The sequence below is a fragment of the Gavia stellata genome, chromosome 2, assembly GCF_030936135.1.
Source record: "Gavia stellata isolate bGavSte3 chromosome 2, bGavSte3.hap2, whole genome shotgun sequence".
Taxonomy (NCBI): domain Eukaryota; kingdom Metazoa; phylum Chordata; class Aves; order Gaviiformes; family Gaviidae; genus Gavia; species Gavia stellata.
The window spans coordinates 66,657,121-66,673,138 of record NC_082595.1 but is presented as its reverse complement, the minus strand read 5'-3'; the positions used below and the strand labels follow the sequence as shown (position 1 = coordinate 66,673,138).

General features: G+C 36.6%; 1 protein-coding gene across 1 annotated transcript in view; it reads right to left on the bottom strand.

The window, feature by feature from the left end:
* The window catches only part of ASCC3 (activating signal cointegrator 1 complex subunit 3), a 270,969-nt gene that overhangs the window by 17,166 nt on the left and 237,785 nt on the right, over nt 1-16,018 (bottom strand). Inside the window, exon 36 of the mRNA XM_059828883.1 lies at nt 5,220-5,444. Within this exon, the coding sequence (XP_059684866.1) occupies nt 5,220-5,444 (225 nt within the window). The remainder of the gene's footprint in view (nt 1-5,219; nt 5,445-16,018) is intronic.

Genomic DNA, 16,018 nt, shown 5'->3' with positions numbered 1-16,018 from the left:
TCTCCCACATATACGTATAAAACACAGGCAGGCAGCAAGTAATTCCACCTCAACATTTCCTATGCCCAGGTACTTTCACTACAAAGCTATCCATTGCTGCTTAGTATCTACAAATGAGCATTACTGTCCAGTATACACGCTACAAGTTTTTTGATTATTCTATTATTTCTACCCTCCTAATGTGGAATAATAGCCATCCAACCATGAAAGCAGCCAGTATTCCAGTAAAATTGCAAACATGGTGCTACCACTGGAATATCACTGCATACACGAAGAATACATGCAGTGGCTAAAGAGATATGGCCTCTGCTCTTCACTTGTTTCTGAATAATCCTCTGCATTCTCAAGTTAATTTGATTCTCTTCCCTTCCTTCAGTAAAGCTGCCCATTTATTTATAGTTGCCAGTGCACCCATTAAACAGAGCAATTATCTGTTTCCCTGGGCACTTCTGGACAAATCTTACATACACAACTGTAAAATAGGCCATTCCTGTAACTCCCACCACCTTGCAGCAAGTAATGGATCGGCACACCTGCACTAACAACAGACAACATATGAGCTCAAAACACACTTAGGATCTTTAAGAACTTCTCAATTTCCTCATAGGCAGGAAAACAAATGATCCAAGGGATATGGCTCCCCAAATCAATAGTTTTAGTAGCTGTTATGAACTGAGGAGGTTTGGGGAGGATGGGAAGTCCAGAGCTGAGGCACATTCTCATTCTTTTAGTCTGGGAACTGCAGCTCGGGCACCTCTACTGTTTGCAGCCATGCTGATATGGCTGGAAAGTACCTTTTATGCGAGGAGCAGCAGATACAGCTCCTACCATCAGCCAGAACAGTCTGCAGTTTAGTAGAGTAAGCATTTAGTACATAAGCTAGCTCTTAAAAGACAGCTGAATTGGGCAGCATATTTGTGCTATATTTGATGACTCTGAACATGTACCACAAAGATGATTCTCACAAGCAGAACTGTAGCAAAAGCTGCAATTTAAATGACCAGAAACAACTTACTTACTGTAACTATTTTAGAATGGATAAAGCGATGTTACGCACATCATTATCCAGCTAAGGAAATGTGGTGCGTAACCCAGAGACTCTTTTATTTCCTGTCAAAATTAGATTCTCTGGAGGAGTAACGTGATGGGGAAAGGCAGGCCATCAGTGACAGCATTACAAGGTCCTCGTTTCAGGGATGTGCAAATTTCCTGTGCAAACTAGTCTTTACTCTGCAGTTTGGAATCTGACTTCATGTCCATCTTCTCAATGCACAGGTACCCCGCTGAGATGCATTTAACACATCCATAGGTAAACACTTTTCAAAGGTTAAGGCTGAGCTCCGTGGCTGTTCTGCTCCTGGCAATATTAAAATATTTTATCAACGATTATACTACAAGTGGAGGCTTGTGGCCAATCCCAATGCAAAGCCAGCAACTGTCACATTATTTCCCAGAAAAAACTGTCCTGCTGAATCTGAGACTGACAGTATTACCACTTCAATTATACATTTCAATTAATGCAAATATAGGCGATAGTCTTAGAACAGCAGAGTAAGAACTGATCGCTGAATACACAGTCACAAAATATAAGGCTTGACAAAAGAAGTAAAAAAGAGATTAGATTTAGTCCATTTCACATATTCTTAAATGAGAGATAGGAAAAAAGGTGGGGTATTGTCTTTACAATAATAATTATATTCTATAAAAATATCCGATGAATCATTTCATTAGAATTTTTATTCTTTGACGTTCTTCTGCAAGAAGTGGAGAAGTGTTTGATTTTGAGCAGCTACTGGAATGCTCAGCACCATCTTACTGACACCTCTATCTTTTCTTAGTAAAAATAATGCAGAGAGTGTGCTAGGCTTGAAGAGAGCATGCAGTCTACTGTAATTGTATTAAAGGTAGCAGAGGCAAATAAAAAATAAATGACTTGCCCAAGATCACAAAGGAAGTCATGGCAGGTTTTCTGAGCCATGGGAACCTTCTGTGCTTTATCTACAAGAGCCTGTCACTGATAACAAACTTGTTAGTTTTTGACTTGAGCTTTTCAATGTAGAGCAGGGACATTTCTTCAGTCTAGTCAATGCCGCAGTGGCCATTCATTACAGAGACAGGTGTGGGACCAGACAGGCATTCACCTTGCAGGAAGTTACATATTGCTATTCCCCATATTTCTGCAGTAAAAGGGAAAGAATTCTGTATTTCATACTGGGTAAATAGATACTAAATTTTGTCTTCCTATAATGAACTCCATCTATACCTAACAAATGCTAACTGTAGGAAAAGTGTAACAGAATATATTTCTTCCATTTCCTATGTTAACAATTACATTCCTTTATTGAGCCAGCACCACAACTCCTCAAATTCTGTTAAATGCTTATGACCTCTATCTTTCATCATGAGTATAGATGAACAGAATTCTAACATAAAACCAAAACTTCTAAGACATCTCAGGAAAATTAATTTAAGAGTGATTGCATAAATTTTTTTATTAGAAGAGAGTGGAATCTTACCTCAAATCCATCGGCTACATTTATCTATCTGATGCTGTTAACATAGTTTTCTGACTGACCATTAACACTACTCAGCCTAAAGCCACTAGCAATGAAAGAAGCCCAGAGGACACTGGAGGAATGGGTGGGAGGACACAACGGGTGGGATATGAAAGGAACCATGGGGGAGAAGGCTGATTCAGGTGAAAGACAGCACAGAAGAGTGGAGAAGTTTAATAGCCTGTGATGGAAAGAGGCTTGCTGATGTATCACGGCTGGAGATGGCAAATCTGCTCTGCAGGGGACCTGGGATGGAGGGCTGCTGTACGTACTGAGATACAACCACTTGTAAAAGCTCTTTGAAAGATCTTGCTTTCTTGTAACAGAAAAGCAGCGCTGATATGGGAAGTCTGTCATTCACATAACTCGCCAGCAAAAATAACAGTTTATGTTCAGGTCACAGTTTGAAGGTTAGCTATACAACCTTAACAGCTAAAGTACTTTGTAAGTAAATGAACAGAAGTTCAACATAATTCAAAAACCAATTCCCATCTCACTGCTGAATTTTACGTTTGGTGGTGCGTGAGTGCATGTTCACACACACCGAGAACATCACCCACTGAATATGTTTATCAATGGATCCTTCTATGGTTCAGTTCCTTTTCTCACAACTAACATCTTTTTTTCCACCTCTGCTGACCCAGAGTTCATCAGCAGGTCAGTGCTAAGGAAAAAGGTAACAACCAGTATTGAAAGTGTAACCCTGTCTATTGCTTAGATTCTGGGAACTTTAACCTCCGCTTGGAAAGCGTGACTAATAAGATGGAACAAATATTCTCCCAAGAGATGTAAACCATGCGCCAACTTCAAAATAGAAAAATGCTTGCATGTTCTTTTTTTTTTAAAGAGGAACTACTTTTTTTTTTTTTAAGATGACTGTATATGTAACATTATGTAGTAGTTAACCAAAGGCCGGAGTGCCAAGGCACAGTATGGAATGGTATTCTTCTGAACTCTACTTCAGTTTAAAGGAACTGTTGAATATTTTAGGGTTTTTTCTTCTGAGTGATCATTGTTTCTGAAACACCTATTATGCAGTAACAGGATTAAAAATACATTTCTTAGTATAGCAGGATAAATATTGAGCAAAATAATTATTGAAAAGAATCTTTAATTTACATTTTTTTTCCAAATATGTAATTAACTCCCCAAAAGCTAATTCCACAAATGTCTAAATGAACTTTAAGTATGTGATTTCTTTGAAAAAAGGTGAATTTTCTCACCTGAGCAAGTAATGTTGTTCTCTGTTAATAACTGAGTATTATGAATAAAAAATGTTCATACATTGAAGATTTCAGCACCATAATTTTCTTGATTTGAAATATTGGGAGTAGACTTGCATTCAAGCACTGCTGGTTGCCAAGTTTAAGACTGTGTAGCAATAACATCTGTGGTGTTATTTGTGTCTTACTTTCCTTTTCTTAATTTTAGTTTTGCTTTGTTTGATATTAGTATTACAAGCTTGCAGGTTTTGCTAGTGTAAAGTTGAATCCCACTCAAATCACTGGACACTGAATTGCCCATTGTATTTTGTCTGTCTAGAGCACTGACTAATAATTTCTCATAGAGTGGTTTTACAAACTGGTAGGCTTGACACAATGATGTTTGCAGTTACCATATTGCCAACAGGCTTCAAACAAGATCAAAGCCTCATTCTGATAGTTGACATGTTGATCACTGGGCATATTAAAATCTGAGTAAACAAAAACTGTAGCAAGAAAGAATTACTGTCCCTATTTTACAGATATGGAACCAAGGAAGATAAAAAGAATCGTTTGTTGAAGGCTACCTGATCTTCAAGAACCGATGAATGAGTCCTTGTCCAGTTCTGCTAAAGAGAGTATTATTCCCTTCCGGTAGAATCAAAGGGGCAGCTGTTCTCTGCGTCAACTAGAGCTCACCCTTCCTGCTCTAACTGTAATTGCACTTTTCAGATATGGCAGCACTCTATTCCAAACTCAAATTGCTGCTTTAAAATTCTTTTCAGGCATGCAGCTATGCATGTGATCGATCGCTTGTTACCAGTACTCTCCATAGTCAGTTTAGTTTCTGTGAGTTGCGACTGCAGTACAACTGTAAAAGTCACAAGCCTCCAGACTGAGTTTAAAATCTGTGTTTAAAAGTGTGCTCTTTGACTCTGTGTTAATTGGAAAATAGAAGACATATCTTTTCACAAGCTAGAGAAAAACCCTGTATCTCGTCCCAAATCACATTTCAAAACATGTTTTATTTATGCTTGGCAGCAACTACAGCGCTTTTGGGTGCTATAAAAATAAAAGTTCCCATGGGAGACAGGTTCTTGGGGGTCAGTATAACAATCTGCAGGGAGCACACCCATGCAGGAATGACTTACGTACAACATTCCACGATACAGAGATAGAAAGCTGTTGCATATGAAAGAAGACGCAAGCCCTATGGCAACAGATGCCACCAACCAGGGTACCACAGTCTTTTACCATAAGTTTGTTTACCTCCAGTTCTGTAAAGTGGGCATGTTTATGGGCATCTAGTTCCTCCCTAAACAAAGTGGTATCATACCGTGTGGTACCAGTTCTCCACAAGACTGCAAGAAAACTTCAGATTTTTCTGTATTCAAAATATTACAACACACTAACAATAAATAGTAATACCACAAGAGCTAAATATTGAAATGCCTTACTGTACCTGACATATTCTAATTGCTTGGTCCAGCACTGTCTTTGTATCAGTTGCATAATCTGGACAAGGCAGCATGGCATGACTGAAGTGGGCTTGTAGCAGGAGGTGTGTTTTTGTGTGTGAACTGTCAAATGAATGGGGATTGACTTCAATTGGAAGATGTTTTGCCAGTTCACTGTTCATCTGATCTTCATTGTGTCTCACAGGTAGATCTGTGTACTCCTCAGCATTCTTTAAAAAAAAAAAAAAAAAAAAAAATTAACCATTGTAATTAATTTCATAATAATTATGATTCCTTACTGAAACATTAAAAGTATATGCATTTAGTTTACTACAGTTAGATTTTATTGTTAAAATAGCAGCATTTAATGTTTAGAAAGTGTACTTATTTATCAAAATCATGTGTGTGGGAAAACAATAGCTCGTAAAATATTCACAAATATTCATACAATTATAGATCTTGAATTTTTTTCACATAGCTGATTTTAACATTAGAGAAGAAGAAAATAAAGGCAGTGAAATAAATACCCTCATTGGATGGACTCAGTATTTGAGATGACCTTCTACAGATATCCTACCCTGGTTGGCTCACAAAAACATTGTAAGGTTAGCTGTAAAGAAGTCAGTAATTCACATTTTCAGTTTCATGGTTTCTACTCTTCTCTTTGTATTCAAAACACAGTGGCTTTGAAATAGCTCTGGTAAGGTTCTTTTAAAATATGTTTTCAATATTTTGAGCAGTCAGTGTCTAAGCAACAGATGATCAGCGATCAAAGCAAAGAGCAACATTGTAAGTAGGTGCTGAAAAATATCCTCTATGTTCCAGTGTGGGACTAATACCATTCATGCCAAAATGAAAGCTGTCTAAGAACTTTCTCACTGTTGCAAAAAGGAGCTGCACAACAACAGGTAAACTAAATGTAGTTATGAGTAGCAACATCCTTGGGGCTGAGAGGAACAAGTATGACTGTTCTAGTAGCTGGAGCAGAGATGTTCATTCTCCTGCTAAGGAAAATCTACTGTCTCTGAAAGAAAGAAAATTCAACAGAAGCATCCTAAGAACTATAATTTAGGCTGAAGAGTCAGTTCTGTGACTTAATTGGTAATTTTTTTTTCCTCCATAAAATCCTCTTGTGCATGTATGCATAAATATTTGTATTTGGAATGAGAATGATCTTTCTAAAGTATAAAACTTGCAAATAAAGTAAGAGTTTTATAATATGTGATATATTTTCCATCTGGAATTTAAGAGAATGTGTTTCTTTTGTTACAAAATAAGAAGTCATTTGGGTAGCCCGAAGGGCAATGTCTTCTGAACTATGAGCTTAGCAGAAACCATTAAATTAAAGTGTTCAGGGTTTTATATTCCTCTTAAACTATAGATTCAATATTACGCATTTTAGTCTTCAATCTCCAGTCAGACTTCCTGCAAATCCATATTAATGAAATATTCACAACGGTAACCAATGCAGAGTGAGGTAAAGAAAAATGGCAATTTTAGAACACCTAATAGAACTACCTAATTGACTTGCAAAGTACCGTATCCACTCATTAATATCCTAACACATAGAACCTTTTTTGACAATTCCTAAAACCAGTTATATAGCTGTTTTTCACCCCCTTGGAAACTGACAGCACAAAATTTTCTATTTTCTTTAATGGCACAATGAAACTACACCTAAACTGGGATATAAATGTAAAAGGAAATATAGGTATTAGGCAATTTAAGATTTGGAAAGAAAATCAGAATGTCATTAATTTATTTCATATCTTGACTGCAGATTAGAAGTGAAGACTGACTAAAGACAACTGCTGCTTAATCCTGGATGTCTCTGCTAGATCTCTTATGAAAACTGTGGTCATTTATTCTCTGAACCTAAGGTCACAAACTTTTTAAGCCCTATAGAAGGCTGTGTGTTTGCTTCACTCTTTTTATTTAACTGGCTTCTCCTTCAAAGATATTTTAAAGAATATTTACCCAGGAGATTTTTTACTTAGTTTTGCTTTGCAGTTTAAAGTAGCAGAAAGGAGAAGGATCAGCCAAGTCACTCCAGACCAATTGGCACTCCTGAAAATGCGTTTTCCCTAATTCTTCCCCAGAACATGTTTTATTTACCTCCAAAACACTCCTCTTATTTTAAACAACTTGCCTACTTAATTTCCTGTTTGTGATCATTGACTGTAAGTAAGTGAGGTTCATTTTCTTATCTGCATCGTGTAGGTAATTAAAGGAAATTGAGAATGGGTAGTGAAGCTTTTATACAACTGAGAATGAAGCTGAATGGAGGGCACCGAGGTCAGCAGAGTCCATTATATTTTTATGTGAGAGGCCAGTATGTCTGCCCTGTCCTTGTTTGCTTAGTGTAGGCTGGACAGACTACTAACTGCAAATCTGTTTCTCTGATTTGCCCAGCTGTCCTTGAATAAAGACATCTTCCATTGCAAAATGTTAAATGACAGTGATTGACAACTCTGTGATGAACTCTGCTTGTAACCCCCTGCTACTGTTTTCAGGTTGCACAAGAAAAGACAGAATAAAGAAACATCCTTTGTAATAACCTCAAATGGGCCCTGCTGTTCACTCAATATTTTTTCATTTTAGTTTTCCTTTTCATTGTGAATCTCAATCTGTTCTGCAAAGGCTATAGCTTCAACTATTCCACACGATATATAATATATATCATTTTAGTACATTGTATCTGAACACCATTCTTTCTTCCATGGGTGATGAAACAGACCAAATTGAATATCAATCATTAATCTTCATTCTAAAGTCAAGAAACTTAATACAAACTTTATAGTTAAACCACAAAGCACTGTGTGCATTTTTCACTTTCCTTTTTTCTTCTGTTAAATCAGGACTATTGCAGGCCAGCAAATAATATGTTTACAAGCACCTACATAGTTAAGTATAACTTGGAGTATACCAGGAGATAACTAGGAATTTTAGCTATAGGTTCTGCAATCATGCATTTGGTAGTCATGTCACATCTCTCTTTTCTATAGGTCTGTGATGGACTTTCCCAATAATGCCTTCTTTTGGGCATTAGAGACTGCTGCATTATTTCGAGGGTGTAAGAGTCCTCTCAAACCTACATTTCAACCTGTATGTGATGCAGGGTCATATAGGAGACAGTAACTTGCTTTGCCACTGAGAAATGTCAGGCGTAGACCTGCATAAACTTGATCGTTACATTTTACAAGGCCAAAAGGCTATTCTGATAATTGAATTCTGTTTCCTGCATAACACCAGCCACAGAATAATCTTAGAGTCCCGTCTGCAACATCGTGTTCCAGATATGCAGCTTATCATCACCCTTTATTTGAATTGTTAGAATTGTTCTAAAAGTAAACAACTCATCCCATTTTAAAATATATCTTTTGCAGTTTTCTGGTACTATGAGGCATTTGAGGAGTCAGACTGAACTAAAATTTAAATAAGGTATCCAACATGGCGCGTACTATGCTCCACAGTGTCCATAGGGTTAAAAAAAAAATCAGATTTTCTTTCTACCCACAAAATGTGTAAGTTTGGCTGAAATTACTGATTCCTAGTGAGAGCTGAACTATAAACTTATAGCACATGTAAACCTTCTGAAATGTTTTAAATCTCAAGTAACTACATCTTGCCGTCTACTTACAAGAGAGAGGATACTTGTGGAGCATAGACAGAAATGAGATCAAGGTGAGCAACTAAGGTAAACTTGAATATTTTAAGTTCAGTTCAGTCATGGGAACAGTAAAACGTATAAAGTTAATGAGTTCTAGACTTTAAAGAGCAGTTGATTAATTTGTAACAATGAGGGTCTAAACCAAACCAAAAATAGTCTCTCACATTCCAGAGTTGAACCAGTAGTCTTTTCTTTAGTGATGCTGTTATTCAAACTACCTTAGAATTGACTGACTGCCCGTATGTTCCTTTTGTTTATATAGGTACAGTGAACCCAAACACACCGTAATTTCAACTTTAATAAACCTGCAACATGTTTTGCTCTTTCAAGTTTCTGATGAAGAAAGAAACAAGGGAAAAGTGTTTTTAGAAGACTTGATACCAAAATTAACAGTCGTTAAGCTAAAGTATTAAAAAATCTTGCAGTAAACTAGTACTAAAAGTAACTACCAGAATAATGAAAAAGGAGAAAATCTGAGGATAACTTTTAGCTAATATAGTAATCGCATCCTCTTTACCTGAAACTTGGTTTAAATTACATAAATTTCTGGTAGTCTGAGTACATGCTGAAGGACTGCAAAAATCATACATTTGTGCATAGGATGAAGAACAAAAAATAAGCTGCAATAAATAAATGTGGGGGTTTTTTACAGCTGTTCTGCAATTAACACTAATAATACATTATGAAGTAAATTTTAGTTCTCTACTATCAGAAGTTCAAAGGTATGCTAATATGCAATTTATTTTTCCAAATGAAAACAGCATATTTTGATCTTTAAGTAACTGGATAGGCAAATATAAGCTTAACAATAATATTATTATATAATTGACTTTTGTCTTTTGTTCCTTTGTACAAAGTGCTACAGAGTACTTTAGTGCAACATCCTGACCTGTCACTTCCACATAGTGCTACATGGTATAGGAAGTAGCTGGACTCCAACTGAGGAGTCTGTAACTGTCTTCATTTGGGTGATACCTATGTTACCCTTAGTACATGATAGAGAAAAGTAGCATGATCAAAACAGAGAAAGAGCAAGCACTGATAGATTGTGAGTAGCTAGGTAACTGGATAATAATGTCTTACAATAGATTCACAGACTCTAAATTTTTCTTTGAGGATACTTGAACTTCTGTACTTAAAAACATTTGAAATTATTTCCGTGTTTTATATATACATACATATATATATATCTCCATTCATGTGCTAACAAAAGTCTCATTTGACCCTGTTAACTATATTATAAGGAAAATAAAAAAATCACTTAACTGAAGTTCCCAAGTTAATTTTCCTTTGCCATGCACTTCCCAAGAGCACAAGACTATTATGTGACACAATAATGACACAAGTATATATTATGAAAATTATTTAAATTAACTAACATATTTATACTATATTTTATCTTCACATTTTCAAGTGTGAGTTTGATTTATAAGGAAAGACATTAAATTTACACAGATGTATCCTGGCAGGCAGCTGGAACACAATCAAGCTGAGATTTCTATTCAGAAAACAAATAGATGTGAGAAGACATGTGCTTTTAAAAAAAAAAAAAAAGGGAAAAAGAAAAAACCTGACCACATACTGAAAAGTCGTTTTTCAGCTCACACCAAAAAGTAAAGTAGATCGAAAAATGGAATTGGAGAAGTACTTTCTAGAATTACTGCTCTGAAAATTATATCTGTGCTAGTGATCCATTATAAACTCCTATTTTTAAGGAGTTTATTGGTAGCCTATAAATGTGTATGCTTTGGTCTCAGTTTTATGGGACATAATTCAAACTTCCAAAGTTTAAAATGTTTGTTTTTTTTTTTTTTACTCATAGATATAAAAGGTCTAGGACAATGTCCCAGTTCAGACAGTTATAAACATATATTACTAGTTATAAGTTTTAAGAACAAACATGATGTGTGTTTTCAAGATTCATATAGACAAAAAGAAAAAAAAAAAAAGTAATTTCTACCAGCTTATTGAAGCCGCTACATAACACAGGGATATTTAGATTAGAAGCCCTCCTTTAGACAGCAGACATTTGCACAAAGAGCTTCCTCACCCTGTTTTACACATGTAAGAATAAACTTTTAAGACAAACTTTGCAGAAGTGACGTTCCAGATATTTAGGACAGCCTCGCAGGCTCTGCTACGCAACAGAGCAGGCTGAAGTTTTGTAGAGATCTTGAAGAGTGGCTAACACGATGCAAAAGAAGAAAACAAAAATTGTCAGGCAAGATTAGAATATATTTACTACATGATACTGTAATTCATCACAGAGACCATTTCTAAATAAGCTCCTTGCCTTCATATACCATATAACATCTCTCCCTGTCAACTGCACGTGTATGTGGCAGTGCAATCGAATGGCATCCAGCATTTTAGAGCCAATCCTGCAGTGCAGTTCCTTTCCCATGGGGGCTCTCCCATCCCTTCCTTCCAGAGTCGGTGCCTCCAGGGAGGAAAGGCAAAAAGCAAAGCCCTGTGCAAGCCCCTGTGCCACGGGGCAAGGAGGAGTCTGAGCCGCAGCCCCTCAGCAGCAGCTGTCCCTGGTTGTGGAGAAGGGGCTCCCTCCTCTCTGGCACCGGTGCCTCCCACTGGGGACTCTGCCTGCCCTCTCTCCACTCCAGCTTGGGTAATAGGAAAATGATCTTGCCACTTCTCTAGTACTCTGCTGGAGTACTCTCCACTCTCTACTTTTGGAAAAATGACAGGAGGAAAACAGAGATGCGTAGGATGGAGGGTAACATCCAAGGGATAAGGGCTGCTCCATATCTTTTTAAAACAAATACTAACTTTTTTATTTATTATCTAATTAGTGGTTAGTGCATTTTTACAGATAAAAGATAGGTGTCAAAAAAAAAAAAGTAGTATAGAATTCAAATTGTAACGTTAACCCAATTAACTAGGTAGGAGCGAAATAGTGAGAGCTGGGCTACCCTGGGCTCTGTCTCCAGATTTAAGACTTACCAGAGAGGGCACTGGAAATTCCCAGTTGAGCATAAGAAGTTGAAGAGATAAAGTTGTAAAACCCATCAACATGCAATTATGTAAATCTATTATTTTTTAAAAATTAATTTGTAACTATTTTTCAGGATTTAAGATGGGCACATTTCAGTAATGGGACCTACAAACATAGTTTATAAGAACATACAAGTTAAAAGTTCTTACAATTCTTCTAAAGTTCTCACGTTAGTGATCAGAGAAACCATATATAATTGTATTCTCAGACTTCTCACTTTAAACAGACAAGTGTTTGATTTTTGCTTTTAAATAGCTGCATATGATAAACACCACAAATTTTACAATTACAGACATCATAAAAACTACAAGCTAGGGCAATGAAACAGTTGAGTGATCACTTAAAAACACCCCGAAGGGTTTAGATTTCACAAGTTCACCTCTTACTTAAAACATCTAAACTACAAACTATTGATGACATTCCTGATGACCAGAGGTCAGGAGTCTGAAAGACCTTTGCCACTGCGCACAGAGCAATAGGAGGTCAGCAATATTAGCTACCAGTAGCAGAGTGTGACCTAGCAGATCTGGGAACTTCTAACGTACAAAGTTAAATTACAGACCTCTGCTTCAGCATGGAGTTGCTAGAAGAAAATGCAAGCATGCTAGCACATGTGAGAGGAAGGATGATATAAAATAACAATAATTTGACATGGGAAAAAAGTTCTTAGGACTTCTATACTAACTTGAAAGTTGATTTCCCTTTATTTCTCTAAAGTTTCCTAAGTATATCAGAGAAGCTAGGTTTCAGTGTACGGGAAGATACAGTAGTAATAGATAATACAATCATTATAATTGGTTTACCAAATGGTAAAAAATACACGTATAGAACCACTCTGTTTCAGAATAATTTCCTTTTTAAATTGCATACTTTACTAAAACATTAAAACAAGGAACGAATTCCTGATTTTAACTCTTAACTCTTACAATCCATATTTCATAAAGTTTATGATCACAATCATAATTCAGTGCCACTTTTTTGGCCAGTCCTAATAAAAAACATTCTTACAATACATTCATTTTTTCCCCAAATGTGTAAGTACTTTCATAGTATTAAGTCTGTACAACTTTCATAGACCTGGCTTTAGTTCACTCTCAGATTTTGAAGTTAAATTATTGATTATAAGTAAGCCTGTAACACTTGCACAGCTTAAGGAAAAATAAATGCAAAAGAAGACTAAAGTAGGACAAAAATAAGAGCAAACATCTGAAATGGGTATGGCACACACATTACTCACCTGAAATAAGCTACTTTGACTACAGCAAAGAAATATAAATGGGATGGTATAAATTCCATTTATAAAGTGAATTATAGTGATGTGAGAGAATTATTACATTTTGTCACTGGAAACGGTATATTTGAGATTTTTGCCTCTGCAAGATGCCTGACTTTTCCTATTACTTTTCATGAGAATGCTTTGAACCTGCACATTCTGAATGCATTATCATCACCCCATTTTTTTAATCTTAATAGCTAGATGGGGCAGTGACCCACAACTTTCTTCCCCTGTAATCTCAAGTCATATTAAAGGAAAGATTTAAAACTGACATTTTGGGCTGTACTGAAACTAATTGTATTGTACTAATACAGAAAAGCTTTTCAGTGCATGAACTCAGAAATGTGCTAACACAAAACTGGGAAAATCTCTCTGAATATACGTTCAAAAGTCTGATTGTCACGAGAAATCTACTTGAGTTCCATTTGGACGTTTGTCCACATTTTGAAGCTGAGCTTGGCTGAGTCAGCTGGCTCAACTACTGATTGAGATGATGATAGCAATAAAAATTGTAATAGCAAATCTTGGCACACAGCTTTCCCTGGGAAAGCGATCAGTCATTTTCCATCTTTGGCTTTTATCCTCCATTGGGATCTTCCAATGCAGAGCCCAGACCCAGGGAAGAAGTTAACAGATCTCTGTATTAAGTTAATGCTACTCTGCATGGAGACAGGTGTAAGTGCTACTAATTCTTTATGTGAAATGGGGCCCATACATACTGTATATGTTAATGGCAAGCTGTAAAAGCTCTGTGTGTTGAAAACTGGATTTCAGATCTTCTGACCTGTGGCAGCTCCCCTAGTGGGGAGCCACAAATTCACACTGCTGCATTTTTGTCCTGGATTAAATTCTGGATCTAGACTACTATGTGACCAGAGACAAAAGGGAATAAAAAGTTCACAGGCGTGAATACGTGTCATCACGTGGCAAAATGACTAGCAGCCTCTGTTCAACAGAGGCTCAAGCCCAGAATAATAGAACAATATGAACTGGCAGAAATATGTGGGAAACTTGGAAGGTGCCTACACACAAAATGTCATTTCAGCAAGCCAATGCTACTGGTCTCACTCTGAGCACTTTTAAATGAAAATAGTTTAATATAATAATAAAAAAACACAACTGTAAGAGGAAGTGACAGCTGCTGCAAGTAAATTTCAATAAGGGTAGTTCCCTGCTGATAAAAGCTGGCACATCTCCACTCATTTCAGTGTAACTATGTGGATTATCATTGCTTGAAAATCTGACCCAATGTGTTGAAGAACTCAAGAGCTACAAGGTAATGCAGAGGCAGAAGACACTGATAATTACAAGGGTGGGGAAGAAATAAGATACTCCCAACAAAAAAAAAAAAAAAAACAGTAAAAGGAAAACTATTTGAAGTCTATTAAACAAACGGACAATCTGTCAGTATTTTGGTGTGCTTGATTTGAGGAAGTTCTATCAACACTTCTGTCATGAATGACCAGAGGTCTAATACAGTGAGTAACATGGCAAAAATGCCCTTGTACCACATATGACCTTAACAGAACATCCCGTTACCTGAATGGGATGTACCATGCATTGCTAGGGCAGATCTAACCCTTTTTGGATGGCAAGTGATAATTTTTCTTGGTGACGTTCACCGCACGCAAATTTGTGAGAATACTCAGGCTCAGTATTCCTACACAGACTTACACTGTGTCTTTTCTACCTGTAAACAAAGGCAGTCATCTAAAGTCCATTGTAAGAACTGTATTTTAAAAAAAAAAAGGAAAGATAACTGATGATTAAAGGAGTTGTACATATTTTGCCTCTGGTATAAAGTTTTAAGAACTTCTTTTAAAAGACAAAGAAAATAGAGATTTTCAGTACCAGATGTCTGGGAAGATCCCATTTGGATTTGAGCTACTTAAATTTGCAATCATGTATTTATACATCTAACAGAGCTTCTGTTTCCCCTAGAATCTGAAAATTAACTAGCTTTGTAGCATCTTCCTTGATCTGCCACCCGTGCCCTGAGGATTAGAGACTCCACCTGAGCTTGTTTTACAAGCATAACAGAAAAAATTAATCTCTGCTGGCAGCGATCCCACTGGGATACTGATGAATAATGATATCCCTCTCTTGCTGCCCTCTCAGTCCACTAGAAAAGCCACTCTAACCCAGCAACGTGGAAACCGCTGAAACCATTCCAGCTGTGGATTAGCAGGCAGTCAAGCATCCATCTGTTCTGTGTGAATCAAGAGAAAGCAAACACGCATTCTTATAGCTAAAGAAGTATTCAAAATTAGCATCTTATATGACTGCATATAGTAAATATTAAGACAATCATATACAAAAGAAAAAAGAATCTATTATCTACACCCCATGTTGTTTACATTTGCTTGCTGCCTTAAGCAAATGATAAAACAGTTGGAATTCATCTAATTAACCTACAGAATATTGTTCATTCAATGACTTAGTATGTTTAAGAGAAAATTTCTTAATATTGTATGCATCAGTTGTATCTAAAAATGTTTTTTAGGTAAACATGCATAGACACACTAAATAAATATAAACAAACATAGTAGCATGCCTTCACCTTGACAGGAGAAGGATTTAAGAGACCCGTTGTGAGAGGGGTTTTAGCCATTTTCTCATCCTCTAAGGTGAGAGGAATAGACTTGAGATATTTTATCTTTCTGAAAACTAGTAGTTTGAATAATCTCTGCTGGCTTGCTAGTCTTTTCCACTGGAAGACAGAAAGGAAAGGCAGTGGGAAGTTAGCATGTGGGCAACCTGATCAAATTGGTGATGTCTGATTTGACTCTTCCATAGGGAACAGGACAATGATCTACTATAAATTAAGGAAAGCTGTATTAGAGCATCA